The sequence below is a fragment of the Nilaparvata lugens genome, chromosome 14 (assembly GCF_014356525.2).
Source record: "Nilaparvata lugens isolate BPH chromosome 14, ASM1435652v1, whole genome shotgun sequence".
NCBI classification, from domain to species: domain Eukaryota; kingdom Metazoa; phylum Arthropoda; class Insecta; order Hemiptera; family Delphacidae; genus Nilaparvata; species Nilaparvata lugens.
The window spans coordinates 16,561,102-16,576,600 of record NC_052517.1 but is presented as its reverse complement, the minus strand read 5'-3'; the positions used below and the strand labels follow the sequence as shown (position 1 = coordinate 16,576,600).

The window sequence follows — 15,499 nt, the reverse complement described above, 5'->3', positions numbered from 1 at the left end:
TTATTTTAAATAGGATTCCAATCTTTCTATTAATTTTAAAAGAAATGCGAATAGAATACCCACCAAATAACTCAATTTCTGTTTTGAAATTCAGATTGATATATTACAGCTTTTTAAATTAGCCATTATTTCAGGTTTGTATAAAAATAAAATCTGATTCTATTGAAGCAAATTTTTGAATCAACTTATGAAAAAAAAAATTCTTGATTTATTTGTCATTAAATTTACTATTTTATCAAGGAAATGATAATTATTATTAGATCAAATTTAATGGGATGAAATAAGTAACAGCTGTGTACTCAGTGGCAGAATGGAGAGACTTGGCAACGTTAAAGCCAATTTGACGTGGACCTCACTATAGTATTGATGGAAGGTTCGGATCAGTTTACTGATCCGGATCAATTGATCTCCTTCACTGCTTTCTAACAAGACGGCGCAGTCACGTGACGTGTCTAGTATTGTGCCATGTTCATACGTGCGTGTCAGGTGATTAAATGCCTAAATTAAAAAAAAAATTCACTGTTTTAACAGCTTCGTCATTGAATTCAAAGAGGTCTTGTCGAGTGCATGCTGGTGCAAGGCAAGGCATTGGTATAATAGGCCTAGGTGTTTGATAGTTTCCATTCTGTGCTCAGACCAAGGAGGATCGTCCTCAAGGAGGACCTCCTTGGCTCTGATGGTGCGTCTGGTGGCAGAAAATAGAACTATAGTGAGGTCCACGTTATAATGGCAGTGAAGAAAGATAGGAGAAAAATGTTGCCAAGTCTCCATTTTGCCACTGATTGTACACAGCTGTAACTCAATTCATCCCATTAAATTTAATCAAATAATAAATATCATTTCCTTGATAAAATAATCAATTTATTGTCAAATTAATCAAGAAAATATATTTTTCCTACAGTTACCTTAAAAAGTGGCCATTCCTGCACTGATTACAGAACGCAAAGAATCACTTTTCCGCTCTAGTGCGGGAAAAATTTTTCCTGCACTCCAGATTTGCAACATGGCAACACAAAATAGTTGGTGGGTTATATGGAGGATTAGTGCACGAAAACAAAAATTATGTTGGTAACAATGACTGTGGTTAGATTTAGATAAGAATCATTTCAATGGCTACCCTACATTTATGATAAGATCCCAATCTAGAAATCCAAAACAAGAATAATGTTTATCTAAATCATAATAGAATAATAACTTATCATCATTTATTAATAAATAATGTTTATTTTCTATTGACAGTAATAATTATTTCAACTATAAGCAATGAGAAATGTAGCAAACACACATTATGAAATTCAAATTATCAGGTAGAATAATTACCGTTCGAAATCCATGTCAATAAAATTAATAAAATAACATTTGAATATACTACAATAAAATAGTTTCTATTGTCTATGTTATTTTATAAATATTTTTTAGTTTACTTATATTATTTTTCGGTAATTTAGTAAGTTAACCATGTATAAATATCTGAATACTGTTTTTAGTTGGATGAAATGAGGTTAGGTATGATTCTTCCTGCTAGGTTGAGTGCTTGTCGGTTCAGCCATTCTGCAGTCATCCCAACCGGCTGTTAGCGTGTATTTTGAATGCAAATTTTTGTTTTATCTGTATTTTTTCTGATTCTTGAATGAATAAAGATGAGAACTTTGGCTGAGAATTTTCAGCTTCAAATGGATTATTAATTTTTAAATGAATTAAGGTTGTTATTAATAACAGCATCACACACACAAACATTTGATGGATTTCAGCCATCATTTTATCCATAATTACCCACTTTTCATATTCAATGGTAACTGTAGAAAAAATTAAATGTGAAATACATGCACAAGGTTCCTCTGCTGCACTCAAGAAACCATTCTGCCCTCGCCTACAGCTCGGGCATAAACGTATCTTTCAGTGCAGCAAACTGTCACTTAGCGCACTAGTTGCACAAATAACTATTTTCATAATTTGATTCAAAAATTTGCTTTCATACCTGAGATCAGATTTTTATTTTTATACAAGCCTGAAATGGCGGCTAATCTAAAAAGCTGTGATACAACAATCTGAATTTTAAAACAACAGAAATTAAGTTATATGATAGGTATTCTATTTCAATTTCTTTTAAAAATAATAGAAAAATAGAAATCTTTTTTAAAAATAAGTAATTCCAATGGATTAATTCTGAAATAACTTTTCAATATTATTTATGCCGGTATGAGTAGGTCTAATACTTTATCCTCCTATACTTTATCCTCCTTGGTCCAACCTATATGGGTAGGCTAACTGAAGCATGGATGAAGTCCAGGATGGTTAGTTATCAACTTTTAAAATGTCATTTCAGGTATTTTAACTTGTGTTTCTCATACGGTAATGTTCACAAATTATTTCATTGTTTCAAAAATACATTTTAAATCAATTATACGACTTGTGTACTCAAGTATTCTGATAGAATGAAGAAAAAAAATGGCGGCTGAGAATTGTTTGGTCAGTTTTGTACAGTCACTGTCAAAAGTGAATATAAAATATGCTGGCAAATAAACAACATTGCAAAGTGAGAGAGCAGAGAGAGATAGTGCTATCTGTTTTGTTGTATGATAGAAAAGGAGAGCAACAGTATTGTCAATCATACACTGCCATTATAATGTGGACCTCACTATAGGGAAGATAACATCAAAATGGCCGACTTGTGGCAGTATATTTGAATATCCAATCAATACTGACATGGTTTGTGATCTAGTTAGATCTGAGATACAGACCAGTTTAATGACTATCTTAATAATAATATCTTCAGAATACTCATTATAAACATAGAGAAATAATAGCGCAAGTAAATATCCCATGGTATAGGGCGTTTATGTCACAACTTTTACTGTTATCTCGAGCTGATTACTGTAGATTTTTACTGTTTTGTTGTGGTGAGATTGTATGAACGGCACAATATGAGAGACTACCAGCGTCACATAGCTTTATGGGAAAGAGCTACGTGGACTATGGGCTTGAGATAACAGTAAAAGTTACGACATAAACACCCTATACCATGAGTTCCAGAGTCCAGGACCAGCCTAGGCGTTCCAACCGAGAGCGAAGACCAGTCAATAAATTGAACTTGTAATTATTATTATCATGGGGGAGAATTGTTATATATATTTGAACTACCACCTAAACAGAGTAGCCAACATAAAATATCGCACAAAAATGAAGAAAACACTGATTCAATTTATTACCAACAACATTTATTATACATGAATATGATATGATTATTACATTATATACACACAATTACAAACATTTGCATTATAATCTAAATTATTATTTATTGTACATTTCTACACTACAACATTCAAAAAGATCAGACAGGCATTGGAAACACAAACACAAACACATTCATGAAGGCGCTGTTCACCTGTCTAGCATTTTGCTATTCTTTATCATATTCGATTTAACAATATACAGTGTTCTATAAAGATCATTGAAATAATTCTATGAGAGTTCTTATTCTTTCAAAAATACACAACATTATATTTTGTAAAGAAAGAATAAAATGACAAAAGTGGTGTACATTCACATTTATTGAATTTTCTCCAAATAAATAAAATCTTTGGTTATGAAAATTGATTAGAAAAACAACTGTCTGATCAACATTTTTCAAAGTCTATTTTTCATTAAACCTAACTCTTGAAATTTTTCAATGTATGGTACTTCTCGAAACATTGAAGCTATTTTCCATTATCTATCACAGTAATATATCACAGAAAATAACATGAAGCAATCAAGCGGCAGTAAGCAAGCATGGCCTCATACTAACAACATTTTATTCTTTGTACACGATTGTACTGGTTTATTTTTACTTTCCTTGCCCTATTACCATAGGTAAGGAAAGTATTGCTTTCCAAAAGAATTAAGGTACTCCAATTTCTGAATTTCTATAAGTTTTAAGGTCCCCTGAGTCCAAAAAAGTGGTTTTTGGGTATTGGTCTGTATGTGTGTGTGTGTGTGTGTATGAGTGTATGTGCGTCTGTGTACACAATATCTCATCTCCCAATAATTGGAATGACTTGAAATTTGGAACTTAAGGTCCTTACACTAATAGGATCTGACACGAACAATTTCGATCAAATGTGATTCAAAATGGTGGCTAAAATGTTGTAAAAAACAGGGGTTTTCGCGATTTTCTTGAAAATGGCTCCAACGATTTTGATCAAATTCATACCTAAAATAGTCATTGATAAGCTATATCAACTGCCACAACTTCCATATCTGTAAAAATTTCTGGAGCTCTGCCCCATCTATGCAAAGTTTGATTTTAGATTTACAATTATCAGGTCTCAGATATAATTTAAACGAAAAATTTCGAGTGGAAAAGATTGAGCATGGAAATCTCTTCAATTAATGTCCAGTAACATTTTCAACTAAAATTGAAAATAAGCTTGAACTTTGAGAAAATGTAATTCAATTGCAAAATGTTGGAAACTGTTGATTCTATTAAATCATTCACTATGAAGAGATAGCAGATCTTGTGTGCATCCAGCGTTATTGACCTGTCACCAGCTGGCTCAGATCATTGACTTGAGATGCGCGTTCACACTAGCGTCAGGTGATCAATTTTCATAACGGCAAGGAAAGTTGTGTGAATGCGACACACCAGATTTTGAATTCTTCAAAATGGCCGCTTCTGATAGTTCAATATTATGTCTATAGATCGCGCCACTGAACAGAGAGTTCGTTGTTTTGCCTGATTACTTGCCTGATCTATCACAGAAGCAATCAAGTGGCAGTAAGCAAGCATGGCCTCATACCAATACCTACTATTACTTATAATAATAGTAGTAATTAGAAATAATAGTAGGTATTTCTCATACTAACAACATTTTCTCCTTTGTACACGATTCTACTGGTTTATTTTGAATTCTTCAAAATGGACGCTTCTGATAGTTCAATATTTTGTCTATAGATCGCGCCACTGAACAGAGAGTTCATTGTTTTGCCTGATTACTTGTAGACTATTGAAAAATATGTGTAGAACGGCCAGCACTGCTGGCCATTCGAGCTTGAGTCGGAATGATTGCTGGCCATTCGACCTGGGAGGCTCGCTGCTGTGTGCGGAGTGAGAGGCTGAGCTGGGAACCATTCTGGCCATCCAATTTACGAAGACTTGCCTGGAACTCCTTGTAGAGTTCAAAGGGATGGGATATCTACTTATGCTATTGTTTCTCTATGTTATAACTTAGTAGGCCTATTGCTATGACAGAAATATTGTTATATAATACATCCTATTGTCATTTTAATGGTAGAAAGTGTGACTATTGTATTTTGTGTCCTGATGAAATAATTATATGAATGAATCTTTTTTATTTCTTTTAACTGAAGTCTGAGAGGTATTATTCTTGAAATGAAAAGGGGAAATAGATGTCTGCTTCCACAGTTTGCAGGATTGACAGAGGAGTGGAGGCTGCAAAATGGGCTGCAGAGTCCAGTATTGAAACCTACATAGATCGTTTGGGGAGGTCAACCATGTATCACATTGTTGTCGATGGATTAGCCAAACAAACATGGGGGAAAGTGGTATTTTTTATATTTTTTCATGGCTACAAAATTTTTAAAAATAGTGCAACATTGCAAAAAAATTCTTTTTTTTCTTGCTTTAAAAGAGGTCAACTTGTTTGCATGGTGATTGATAGGTATTTTGAACTAGGCTATTGGAGTTTATTGTAGAATGATGAATTCTGAAGAGAAAATGTTCAGTCAATCGATAACTTAAACTCAAAATTTTCATGATGTTTGGGAAAATTGGTGGTCAAACATTTAAAGCAAGGTTTCATCTCATACAGCTTTTCAACTATATGGACATTGCATTGATAAATTCTATCAATCAACCAGTCATTAGTCCTTTTCTTGGATAGGCCAAGTGCCTGTACTTCCTGGGTTGGCAACGAAATAAAAACCTTCTCACTCATGTACTCAGAACCCAGTTTGTGAGCATTTTTTCTGTTATGCTCTATTCTTACAACATTCCTAGTGAAATAATCGTAATCCACTTCAATACATGATTTATTCAAATTCGATACCAAGAAAATATTTATAATACATACATTACAAGTATTATTAATCATTTATGAGAACATAAATTTATGATAGTTATTACAATCCATTTGAAAATAAAGTAATAATGAGCCAGAGTTTGAAGTAGATTGATGCATAAGCAGGCTGAGGAAAAGAAAGATGGTTGCTAAAATAGGCTTAGCTCGAGAAGTTAACAAAACCTAAACTAAAATACAATGAAGTTTACAATAAATCTATACTATGGTGAGGTCCACGTTATAATGGCAGTGTTTGATTAGCAATGGTATTGCTTTCCTTGTCTTTCATTCAACAAAGTAATAAACAAAATATTTCATCTTAATTATGTAAATTCATCATGAAATTATTGAAAATAAAGGCCTAATTTATAGCTTAATAAAATATAGTTGATTATTTGAAATGAGAATGAACAGTTAATATTATATCAATGAACATGTATAAGCTACCATCTATCGGAGGCATTGACAAGACAGAGGATCCACAGCGAATTTTCTCCTATCTTTCTCCACTGCTATTATAACGTGGACTTTACTATAAGAGACTCTTCACTTTACAAGCACCATAGCACAACATTATGTAACTACATACAACCTATCATGAAACGTAGGTCCAAATGATAATAAAATATGAAAAGCCTAATATTTTTCATTTTTGAAAACATATCACACAGAAACACACCAATAGAGAAGAAGGAATTGAGTTAATAAAACCGTGTGGGTATGCATATGTCGTTTCAAATGTACAGACTGAGAGAATGTTTTTCTTCAGACTGTACATGGGTAAGGCTTCTCTTTAGTGTGAGAACGCATATGAACAGTTAAATGACTAGAAGTGGAGAACATTTTTGTACAGACTGTACATGGGTAAGGCTTCTCTTTAGTGTGAGAACGCATATGAACAGTCAAATAACTAGAGGTGGAGAACATTTTTGTACAGACTGAACATGGGTAAGGCTTCTCTTTAGTGTGAGAACGCATATGAACAGTCAAATGACTAGAAGTGGAGAACACTTTTTTACAGACTGTACATGGGTAAGGCTTCGCTTTAGTGTGAGAATGCATATGAACAGTCAAATGACTGGAAGTGGAGAACATTTTTGTACAGACTGTACATGGGTAAGGCTTCTCTTTAGTATGTGCATGCCTAATATGAACAGTCACTTCACCAGAAGTGGAGAACCTTTTTGTACAGATTGTACATGGGTAAGGCTTCTCTTTAGTATGTGCATGCCTAATATGAACATTCAAATGACTAGAAGTGGAGAACATTTTTGTACAGACTGTACATGGGTAAGGCTTCTCTTTAGTGTGAGTACGCATATGAACAGTCAAATAACTAGAAGTGGAGAACATTTTTGTACAGACTGAACATGGGTAAGGCTTCTCTTTAGTGTGAGAACGCATATGAACAGTCAAATGACTAGAAGTGGAGAACATTTTTTTACAGACAGTACATGGGTAAGGCTTCTCTTTAGTGTGAGAATGCATATGAACAGTCAAATGACTGGAAGTGGAGAACATTTTTGTACAGAAACAACACATATTTGGTTTTTCAATTTTTGTTTTGCATAACACCCTCTCTTCTTCAAAACCTTCTTCCCCTCTTATTTCTTTCTTGCTACCTTCTCCCTCCTCTTCTGCAGAGGAATCACTCCCACTGCCAGTTAATGATGGCTCCTGAAAGTACATATCATAATATCAATATCAAAGTACTTCAATAATCAATTGATGTAATTCACAAATCACAAAGAAAAGTCATTCACATTATAGGTTTCACATCAAATTAATAATGGTACTGAACTCTGGTCCAAAGAGTCAATGTGGGAAGGATCATTGGAAGTTTGCAATTTTCACAGATTACAGTTGCACTCAAGCAGCCAAGTAGAGCAGAGCAGATGCGATGAGCTTTGATCTTGTTATCTATAGTGAGGTCCACGTTATAATGGCAGTGTTTGATTAGCAATTGTAATGATATCCTTATCCATCATGCAACAAAGTAGATAGCACTATCTCTTTCTTGCTTTGCTCTGTTGCCAGATCATTTTTAAAAATGTAGACATATAATTAATTAACAAAATATTAGGCTGTTCTTCTATGCCATTATAAGGAGGACCTAGTTATAGAGAGGTGCAGAAAAATTTATTCACTCTTTGAATACCTTGGATAATCAGAGAATACCTTGGTAATGCACTGGCAGGCCGTTTCAGACCACTGTTTGTATCTTTTGATTGAAGTATTTCCTACAGTTTATTTATTCATCTAATAAAATGAAATCAATTTGAGTTAATCAATTTGTCCATCTGGAACCACTGCATATAACATGTCATCAATGTAGCCTCCACTCCACATCTCAGGCAGCACATAATTATGCTCTGAACCAAACAATGACACTCGACCACAGCTCAAACTGTAATCAAATACAGTATGAAAAAATAAGAATTAAAAATATATTTTGATGTTAACTGTTCATAGGTTGCATATATTAATAGGATTAGATATGTCCTACATCAGCCAAAAATGTTGCTCAAGCTATGGTAGTTTTTTACTTTTACACTTGCCAAAGTTGAGAATTATTATAAATTCCAGTCTCTAAACAGCTGATTGATTGGTGGTTTCAGCCATATGAACCATAGTCATCCAAGTTCCATGATGACACAAAAGTTTCATGAATGAAAAGTTTTTATAGCATGTGAATGCCATCATAGACCACAACATAGTGAGAATCTCAGAGTGGGTAGATTTTAATTTGTCTGAATAACCTAAGAGATTATGTTCAATTATGTTTTAATGCGGGAGGTTAAGTTAATATATCTTTATACTTTTAAATGGCAATATGTTGATATTATTAGAAATATTTTGATTCTTGAATAATAAAAACAAACAATGAAAAGTTATTTGATCAGCTGTTTTAGCAGACTTGAAATTAAGACGATATGAATGTCAAAAATGCTTGCCATCATTGACTGCAGAAGTTTACACACAAACGACAATCCACCTCAAGGTCATGACCTCAACAATGGTGACAATATAATATTATGTATTATGGTATTGTATCCGTTTATAGTCTCATTCTGCAGTTACAAAATGATTCTTTCATGTAATTCGAGTGTAAAACTTCTTTATTGCGTTTGCAAAATTATTGCACTCCATGACTTGTCATGTGATTATACACTCATAATTCATGAATAGCTATTATCAAATGCACAGTTATTTTCTAATTGGTGATTATTTTTGACAATGTCGAGACATTTCGAACAGAAAACATGAACAATTTGATATGCTGAAAACTTTTTTGTGTCAGAAGAAAAATTTATTTATTATTATTGAAATTATCTTCTTGAACAAAAAAGTTTTTAGCATTTCAAAATTGTTGTTTTCTGTACTTTGATAAGGGTGGATTGTGAGAGCAAGAAATTTTGAGAAATAATTTTTCTAATTATGAAAAAATTACCCTCCTATTCATTTGTTCTTAATATTTATATGTATGTTACTACAAGTATTTAGCTACACCTTATAGCTTGAAATTATTTGGAAGAACACTTACAAAATCATCATTTGAGCTCTACCTTTGGTTTAACGCTGTGGCAATTCTATCTAGCACAACATTGCGATCCAGTTTGACATAGGCAGTAAGTATAGTTATCTCTGAAACATTAAAAGAGCATTCACTTAATACTGGAAATATGTGGGAGAGATAGATATAGATGAAGAGAGATAGATAGATAGATAGAGATTGATTGATTGTCTTTATTGAGGCGGATTTAGGACTCCTGGGCCTCTCTGCCACACAACCCGAAAGATTAGATTAGATTTCTTTATTTATGTATGTTACAATATTTACTGGCTTATACACTAATTTACATTAAATGACAATAATGCTAGTTATTCAACGAATCTCACAAAGTATAGATAAATAATCAATCAATGAGAATAAATAATATAGAATGTAATTGGAATAACAATATAATAATGTGATGTAGCTTCATAAATCGGCGGTGTTTCAACAAATAATTGTAGATTCTCTTAGAAGGATATAAGAAATCCTTCTTATTAACACACGACCAGGTTGTGATGAATAAGAGCTGTTGGGAATTAAAACTCGAAGTAATGTTCAAATAAGAAACTCTACTTAATAAGTTAAAAACTAGTTGATTTGAATCTTAGAATTATGGGATGAATGAATGAATGAATGAAATATAGAATAATAGTGAATACAATAATGCATTAATAATTAAAATTAGATAAATGAAACAAATGTTATAGGGTGGGATTTAATAAAAATTTCAGAAATTGATTGATAGTCCGGGCAATGAATGCTCAAAAAAGGGTATAGAGGGAAAAGTTTGGAAGACAATTTTTGACCCCGCAGTTCTGTTTATGGTAGTGTGGAGGAAAACATGTCAAAAGTCCCCACCCCTACCCACTGTGCTAAGGGGGTGGGGGTGGTTCAAAGGTATCATTGTACCTTTACAACTCGAAAACTATGCATTTTACAGACATGACTATTCTATAAGAAATTAAAGCTTACATAATTTCCCATGATATTGATCTAACAACTTTTTCTATATTTCTTTCACTTTTTGAGTTATCCACTCTAAAAGATGTGACATTTTTTAAAAAACAAATTTTCTCTCAATTCTTTTGCTATTTTTGCTCTTATAACTTTTTGAATATTGATGGGAAAAATCCATGCTGATCATGAGCTTATAGAGCATCAGATTCTCTTCAATTTGATTTATAAATTCACAAGTTTACGCACATCCCCACGACTGTTGCAGCAGCTTCATTGTTGAGTGTAAGATCTTCAGTTATGCAAAAATAGACCAAAATAAACCAATATCTCGAAAAGTGAAAGAAATATAGAAAAAGTTGTTAGATCAATATCATGGGAATTTGGAGAGAATGTTTTGAACACAATTTTTGACTTCGCAGCTTTGTTGGGACCAGTTGGGGCGTGAACACATCAAAAGTCCCCATCCCTATCCCTTGTGCTAAAGGGATGAGGGTGGTTTAAAAGTTGTATTTTTCAATGTTTTGCTTACACGCTCATATCTTGAGAAAAATGCATCAACCGACATGACTAACTATTCAGAAATGAACCTTGATAAATTCTCTACAATATTTCTTCTTTGGTGATTTGTGATTTCTCAAACAGTTTTTGAGATATATGCTCTTAAAAGTGTAAAATTGTTAAAATAACAGCTTTTAATCCTATTTTTTGATGTTTCAGGGCCTACAACTCTCCAACAATGCATGATAAAAATGAAAGCTCACCATAGATTTTTAGAGCTTTGTTTTCTCTTTAATTTGAAGTATTATTTCACTATTTGATGTTTTCCTTCTATTGTTATAGCAGATTCAATTCGGGGGGGGGGGGGGGGTGAAATTTTTATTTTGTAACAATTGATCACTTGACAATGAAATTTGAGTCTGGAACATCTGGTACTCAATTTTTGACTTTGTAGCTTAATGGAGACTAGTTGGGAGGTAAACATAGCCAAAATACGCATCTCGAGCCCGTCTATTGAAGGAGTGGAACTGCTAAGTTCTGCTTGTTGCAGAGTTGAAAATTTCACCCCCCCCCCACATTTGCTATTCTGTGACAATACTAAAGAGCAGAAGATCTCGAGATGGGAAGATGAATATGTATTATGTAGAATGGAGATGGGATGTGGAAAATGGAGGAATGAATGGGATGAAGAATGGAAAGGAAGGGAGATTAGAATATTTGTCAAGCAGTGCTCTAAGGTTGGACAGACTCAGTCATTTTCTCTATAAGATACTTTTTCAAAGACAGGATGAAGCCCGCTCAGCTCTCAATGCATCTAATAGAGTTGGGAAGTTTATTCCATTCATGACAAGCACTGACAAGGAACGATTTGGAATAGATAGTAGTTCGATGATTAGGTATCCTGAGAGTATTTGCACCAGTTCTAGTATGGGAAGCGTCTTAATTTTCATCATGAGACATTAATTTTTCTATTGAAAAATAATTTTCTCACAAGATTTTGCTAACTTACATCTGGGGAAGCAGTCAGTTTTCAATTTTATGCAGGATTGAAGTATTCTCATGGAACTGAATTTCCGTTAGTGATGAAAAATACATTAGTAGGTATTTTGGAATATTTCAAACTTGTATTTTCCTTTCCCACGGAATTGTGCTCTGTCTCCACGTGGACCGTCGTCTCATTGGTGGGAGGGGAACATTATTTGCATGGAAAAGCCAGTTTGAATCAATCCGCAAATCAATACAGATTTGAATGTAGAGGTAGCCTTGGGCCTCACCAGCACAGTTTTTTCCCACTTGAGCATGTAATTTAAAATATGTTTTCATTGAGAGTAATAGACAAAATATTGTTTCAATGTATTAGTCTTCATCCAGGGATGAATTGCAGTATTTTAATTGTTTGAAGTGAATGTGTAATTTTTATTGAGAATAAGACTGCCTAAAAAGCAGTTGTTAGGTCATGTCAGTGGCCCTGAAAATGAACAGTTGTGACCTGAAAACTCTGACACCAGACCTGAGCCAGCCAGGTCACTTGATACTACAAGTTATAGAAAATATTAGTGATAACATCCTATGTAGTGAAAATTCGGATAGTGATGGATTTATACTCTGAACAATGGTGAGTGACATTGTATTTTCTAGCTCATGCTTAAAGCCCTTGAATGACCGAGTCCCTGGTATTATAAATTTGAAGTGAAGAAATGAGTAAAGTTCATGCTACCTTTGTTCGAATCCCCGATCAGTTAGCAAAATCTCAAAAACAGTTCTCTGGGGTTATTGATGAATGCGCAATAAACTGTTACAGATTATTTGTTGTCAAAATTTCTAGTAGTTAGTTCAGACAATAAAATTTACAAGTTGAATATAAAAAATAGTTGTTTATCAAGTCCCATGACTCGCCCTTTAGTATTTTTGAGCTTTTCTACCACCATCTAGGTGCGGTTGCAATAACAATACAGTTCATGAGCGAGTTATATAACCCAAGGGGTCAATAGTATAATTTCTATATTATTTATGGGTATTCATAATTTATACTATGCCACCATAATATGATCACTGGACATACATGATCACATTTATGTACCCATACTGTTTGTTTGTTGAATGAGCTGTTATTTTCTCAGACAAACTTTGCCCTGTGAAAAGTGGTTGGATTTCAAGTGTTTCTAATACAAATGAAGTCACCTGTTCTTCATGCAGAATCTCCTGCTTGCCAAGCCAGGACATGGTGTAGTCTATGTCAATCTCAACTTTGACATCGGCCATGTCTTCTGGCCATTCAGCAGAATCCATTGGCTCAGACTTTACCTACAAAAACAGAGGAAAACGGTTCAATAGAGCATAGAAGAGTATGTTACTCTATATTATTTGTACTTGTATTGATGTCATATACAGAGAGTTTCAGAAGTATTATCAAACATTCTAGGGTATTGTTCCTGGTTGATAGGAGACTAAAAATGTTGTATTTGAAGTGTCCAAAACTCAGCGGTTATCCTTATAGCTGCCATTTTGTTTTCTTCACATAGGATTTTTCATCTAAAGAGAGAAATGTTGTATTAATTTGAAATTTGGCATGAATATTCAAGCTATAAAGACTCAACTTTGAAAAAATAAAAAATGTTGATGTGAATTCTCAAAATGACGGCCATTTAAATTTTTTTTTTCAAATTTCATGAAAACCGTTCACTTTACAAAAAAAATAAAAAAGACAACAAAGTTACTGAAATTTATCAAGATTTCAAAGATACCTTATGTATTAAGACAGGTTGAAGAATAACACAGAAATTAATTCTTTTCATACTGCATGCATGACCACTTTTCACCATTTTAAACATCAATGTTGAATGTTCAATTCCAATTGTATCTAAGATGAAGCTTTGAAACTCGGTATGGCTCAATATGGCTATCCAGGGTATTCTACAATGTTTTTCAGATGATCTTGTTTGTTCATGGCCATGTATGCAGTACAAAAATAATTAATTTCTTTGTTATTCTTCGACCAGTCTTAATAAATAAGGTATCTTTGGAATCTTGATAAAATTTTCTAACATTTTTGTCTCTTGTAATTTTTTTGTAAAGTGAACGGTTTTCGTGTACTTTGCAATCAAAAATTTAAAATGGCCACATTTTAAAAATTCACATCAAGAATTTTTTATTTTATTTTTTAAAGTTGAGTCTTCATAGCATAAATATTCATGCCAAATTTCAAATCAGATCATTTTTGATCAAATTTCAGATCAAAATTCCTAAGTGAAAAAAAAACAAAATGGCAGCTATTGGGATAACCGAAGAGTATTGGACACTTCAAATATGACATTTGTAGTCTCCTATCATCCAGGAACAATGCCCTAGAATGTTTGACACTACTTCTGAAACACACTGTAAATGGAATATAGGCCTAGATGGCATTAACTATGGAAGAAGATTATTCACAAAGTTGATAGTATTGGGAACATTTGGTAGGGTAGCATGAAATTATCATGATGTGATAATCTATCTATAATATAATAAAAATAAGAAATGACTTATATATATATTTTGCAGGCTACACGGGATAGGCACAACACAAATGACGCATCATTATGTCTGAGCTAATGAACTGCTTAACTTGCAATTTTGCACATAGATTCTTAATGTACCAAGGATGGTTATAGGCCTAGTTTCATGTTCATTGAACAATTAATTATGATTTAGATGATTGAAACAACCTTATTCTATTTATGATACTAAAGTTTATGCAAGATATAAGCCCAATCAAATCAGTTCTATTGTAATTTCAGGTTGTTAATACTTTCAATATCAGAGCATGGAACTATAAAACTAAATTCAATCTAATTGTGCTTTGAACAGACCCTGGTGGAGCACAAGTTACATGCTAGTTATTATTATAGGTCAGCAGCAATAGCCTACCGTCAGAGATGATTTAGCCTCTATGATGAGTAGTTAAAATTTAATAGATACTTGGTTGCATTCATAATAGGCCTATGGCTGAATTAGGGGAGAACTAATGTACAATTATTTACATTTGGTACAAAGGTAGGTAGCCTACTAATGTGTTATATGTAGTAATACACAAGGTACATAGCCTGGAACCACTTTATCCCTTGGCTTGCCACCAGAAACTCTTAGATAGGCAGTGTTGAAGTTCTCAATAAAAATAACCTACACTCATGGTCATTCACGCTGTGGAAGTGCTTGACTCCCAAAAAGTGGTTCATTGTAAAAATCCTGCAGTAAGTAGAGTGGCTTTTCCAGGAGTTTATTTTTCAACGTGGTATAGAACCAGGAGTTCCGTGTTTCCTGAATTTGTTTAGGAAGGCTGTTAAAAAATTATATTGCCTGTAAAGGAATGCTATTGTAATTCCCCGCCAGTGGACAGGTAGATAAAAAAGTCTTATAAATAATATACTTACAGTAGGCTCCATGATTT

At 33.4% G+C, this 15,499-nt stretch overlaps 2 protein-coding genes across 3 annotated transcripts in view; both read right to left on the bottom strand.

The window, feature by feature from the left end:
• Positions 1 to 4,786: 4,786 nt before the first annotated feature.
• The window catches only part of LOC111045574 (zinc finger protein 271-like), a 23,700-nt gene continuing 12,987 nt past the window's right edge, over positions 4,787 to 15,499 (bottom strand). Inside the window, exon 6 of the mRNA XM_039440944.1 lies at positions 4,787 to 6,802. The gene's annotated coding sequence lies outside the window, so the exon portion shown is untranslated. The remainder of the gene's footprint in view (positions 6,803 to 15,499) is intronic.
• LOC111060960 (zinc finger protein 2 homolog) lies at positions 6,790 to 9,707 on the bottom strand. 2 transcript variants are annotated; one of them, XM_039440973.1, is made up of 3 exons: positions 9,607 to 9,707; positions 8,241 to 8,469; positions 6,790 to 7,739 (listed from the first exon to the last, which is right to left on the bottom strand). In XM_039440973.1, exon 3 carries the CDS (start codon positions 7,602 to 7,604, stop codon positions 6,828 to 6,830), a length of 777 nt encoding a protein of 258 aa, XP_039296907.1. In that variant the 5' UTR covers positions 7,605 to 7,739; positions 8,241 to 8,469; positions 9,607 to 9,707; the 3' UTR covers positions 6,790 to 6,827. The 2 variants fall into 2 exon arrangements, with proteins under 2 accessions (XP_039296907.1, XP_039296906.1); XM_039440972.1 differs by lacking the exon at positions 8,241 to 8,469.